General features: G+C 52.5%; 1 protein-coding gene across 1 annotated transcript in view; it reads right to left on the bottom strand.

The window, feature by feature from the left end:
- Positions 1-299: 299 nt before the first annotated feature.
- The window catches only part of LOC102241058 (F-box only protein 31-like), a 6,298-nt gene continuing 3,615 nt past the window's right edge, over positions 300-2,982 (bottom strand). The window contains exons 4-5 of the mRNA XM_005874111.2: positions 1,879-2,491; positions 300-644 (exon numbers count right to left, since the gene is read on the bottom strand). Of these exons, the coding sequence (XP_005874173.2) occupies positions 300-644; positions 1,879-2,491 (958 nt within the window). The remainder of the gene's footprint in view (positions 645-1,878; positions 2,492-2,982) is intronic.

Genomic DNA, 2,982 nt, shown 5'->3' with positions numbered 1-2,982 from the left:
AGCATGGCAATCATTAGGCCAAAGACATCGTAGTTGCCTTGGAAAAGGCCTGGCCAAATGAGGTGGCCCGGGTGACTCTGCGGGAGGTAGAAGCGGCGGTAGGTCAGGCAGTCATACTGATATCTGTCCTCCTGCGTCAGCACCAACCACCCTTTCTCTAAGTCTCATTGTTAAAACCTCTTGGTGGTCTCTATTGTTGCACCGCACGGTGAGCCTGTCCTTTTGAATCTGCATGTGGCGGTTGTGGGGCCTGCTGAGGCAGCCTTCCATGCACTCCACCTTGGCAGGTTTCCTCTCTGTCAGGCAAATTCTGAACGAGGGGGCTTGAATTGCAGTGGGCCATCCACATGGGTGTTAAGGGAAAGCCCGTAGGTCCAACCAGTAATGCCTAAGCCATCCACCACTACATTCACTAGTGTTCTATAGTGCTCAGCATCTAGCTGCCACAATCCCAAAATGTTTCTGTATGGGAACAGCTTCGCATAGACTTCTCGATAAGACATACCCATCATCTCCAGGTTTTGCAAGTTGTCACGAATGCCAAACTCCTCCTGGCAGCGCCTTCTCCAGATGCTGTCGATGTGCAGGATGTGGTGCAATTGGGTGCAGGCCTGGGCCAGGCTGGGCAGGTCAGTGCCGAGAACCTAGGCAAAGATCTTGACCAACATCTCCACTGGCAGGTCCTGCAGTGAGCAATTTGGCGGCTGCCTGGGGCTCGCTACTCCTCCACTCCCCGCACAGCACCGCAATGCCGCATCCCCCTCAACGTGCTTTTCTGCCGGGGTCTGCTTGCCATCGGCCGCTGCCTTCTCAGCTGGGCGCTGGCGCTTTTGAGGGTACATACATCCCCCCGAAGAGCCCACACCGCAGAAGCAAGCGCACCCCTCCATGTCTCCAGAGGTAACAGCCACCACAGTGTGGGCTGCTGCTCCTCAGCCAGGCTTTAAGAGGGCCAGACCAGGCCACGCCCCCTCACACGGGAGCCAATTGTAGGACTTTAAACCCATACCCATTAACAGTGGCCTTCCATTCCCAGAGCGCCTTCCCTTTCCTGCTGCTCTAGCCCCAGGCAGTCACTAATCTGATTTCTGTATGGATATGCCACCAGGGATACGCCTATGGGCAGAGGGTGTGTGTGTGTGTGAGAGAGATGAGGGGGGGACAAGGACAGTTCACATAAATGCAGTCATAATATCTAGTCTTCTGTGACAGGCTTCTTTCACTTGGCATAACATTTTAAAGTTTTCTGTATGCTATATTCTAGTGTATGGGTATACCACCTTTTGTTTACCCATTCATCAGTTGATGAGTATTTGGGTTGTTTCCGGTTTGAATAACGCTGGAATGAACATTGTGTACAAGTTTTTTTGTGTGACCATGTTTCCATTTCTGGTGGGTATATACCTAGAAGTGGAACTTCTGGGTCATCTGGTAAATATCGTTTTCCAACGTGGCACAGCTATTTTACATTTCCACCAGCAATGTACGAGGGGTCCAATTTTAAAACATTCTCATGAATGTTTTTTATGTTATTTTATATTTATACAATTGATTCTTTTAAAAAACATATTTTATTAATTTTTTACAGAGAGGAAGGGAGAGAGGTAGAGAGTTAGAAACATCGATGAGAGAGAAACATTGATCAGCTGCCTCCTGCACACCCCCCACAGGGGATGTGCCCGCCACCAAGGTACATGCCACTGACCGGAATCTAACCTGGGACCCTTCAGGCCGCAGGCCGCCGTTCTATCCACTGAGTCAAACCGGTTAGGGCATGGACTGAATGTTCTTGAGCATCTCCAGGAAAGCCTGCGGGGATGGTGCCTCCGCATTCTGGAAGGTGTTCTGGACTCTGCCCCACAGGAAGAAAGATTTCACCTCCAGAGAGATGAACCCGAAGTGGTTCTCATCGAACAGGATGAAGACTCCAGGCAAGCGCCAGCGGTCGGCTGAGCCAAGTAAGGTAAAAGTGTCCACGGCATAGAAACACATCCTGCAGGTGCGGGGGTAGTTCCGGTCTCTTGGGACCACGCCCACAGGCAGAACAAACGGGACAGGCTGCTCCTCCGAAGTTGAAGCCCTGGACTCCCCGACTCTGGGCTGGGCAGGGCTCTGCCAGCTGTGGCCCATGCTTTCCTCAGTCCAGTCTTCTTGCTGCTGCTGCTGCTGCTCCCAGATCACCTGCTCCTCAATCTCCTGGACCACGTGGGAGAGCTGGTTGAAGTTGCAGAAGATCTCGCCATCTCGTAGCTGGATGCGGCGCATGAGGTGGATCTCTAATATCTTGTTGGAGACTCCCGTGATCTTGGTGACCCTGGCATACTTCCCATGGAAGCTGAGCATGGCAATCTTTAGGCCATAGGAATCGTAGTCGTATTGGAAGAGGCCAGGCCTGATGAGGTTGTCCGGGTGGCTCGGCGGGAGATAGAGGCGGCGGTAGGTCAGCCAGTCAAACCGCTGTCTGTCCTCCAGCAACAGCCCCCATTCTTCCCTAACCCCCGTTCGGAAATCAGTTCGGTGGTCTGTGTTCTTGCACTGGGTCGTGAACCTGTCCTTCTGAATCTGCAGGTGGCGGTTGTGGGGCCTGCTGTGGCGGCCTTCCATGCACTCCAACCTGGCTTGTTTCCTCTTTGTCAAGCAAATTCTGAAGCAGGGATTGAAATGTACTGGGCCACCCGCATGGGTGTGAAAGGAAGGCCTGTATTTCCAACCAGTAATGCATAAGCCATCCACCACTACATTCACTAGTGTTCTATAGTGCTCAGCATCTAGCTGCCACAATCCCAAAATGTTTCTGTATGGGAACAGCTTCGCATAGACTTCTCGATAAGACATACCCATCATCTCCAGGTTTTGCAAGTTGTCATGAATGCCAAACTCCTCCCGGCAGCGCCTTCTCCAGATGCTGTCCATGTGCAGGATGTGGTGGAATTTGGTGCAGGCCTGGGCCAGGCTGGGCAGGTCGGTGCCGGGAACCCAGGC

The sequence above is a fragment of the Myotis brandtii genome, unplaced genomic scaffold (assembly GCF_000412655.1).
Source record: "Myotis brandtii unplaced genomic scaffold, ASM41265v1 scaffold424, whole genome shotgun sequence".
Lineage (NCBI taxonomy): Eukaryota > Metazoa > Chordata > Mammalia > Chiroptera > Vespertilionidae > Myotis > Myotis brandtii.
This window is presented reverse-complemented; position numbering and strand designations above follow the sequence as displayed.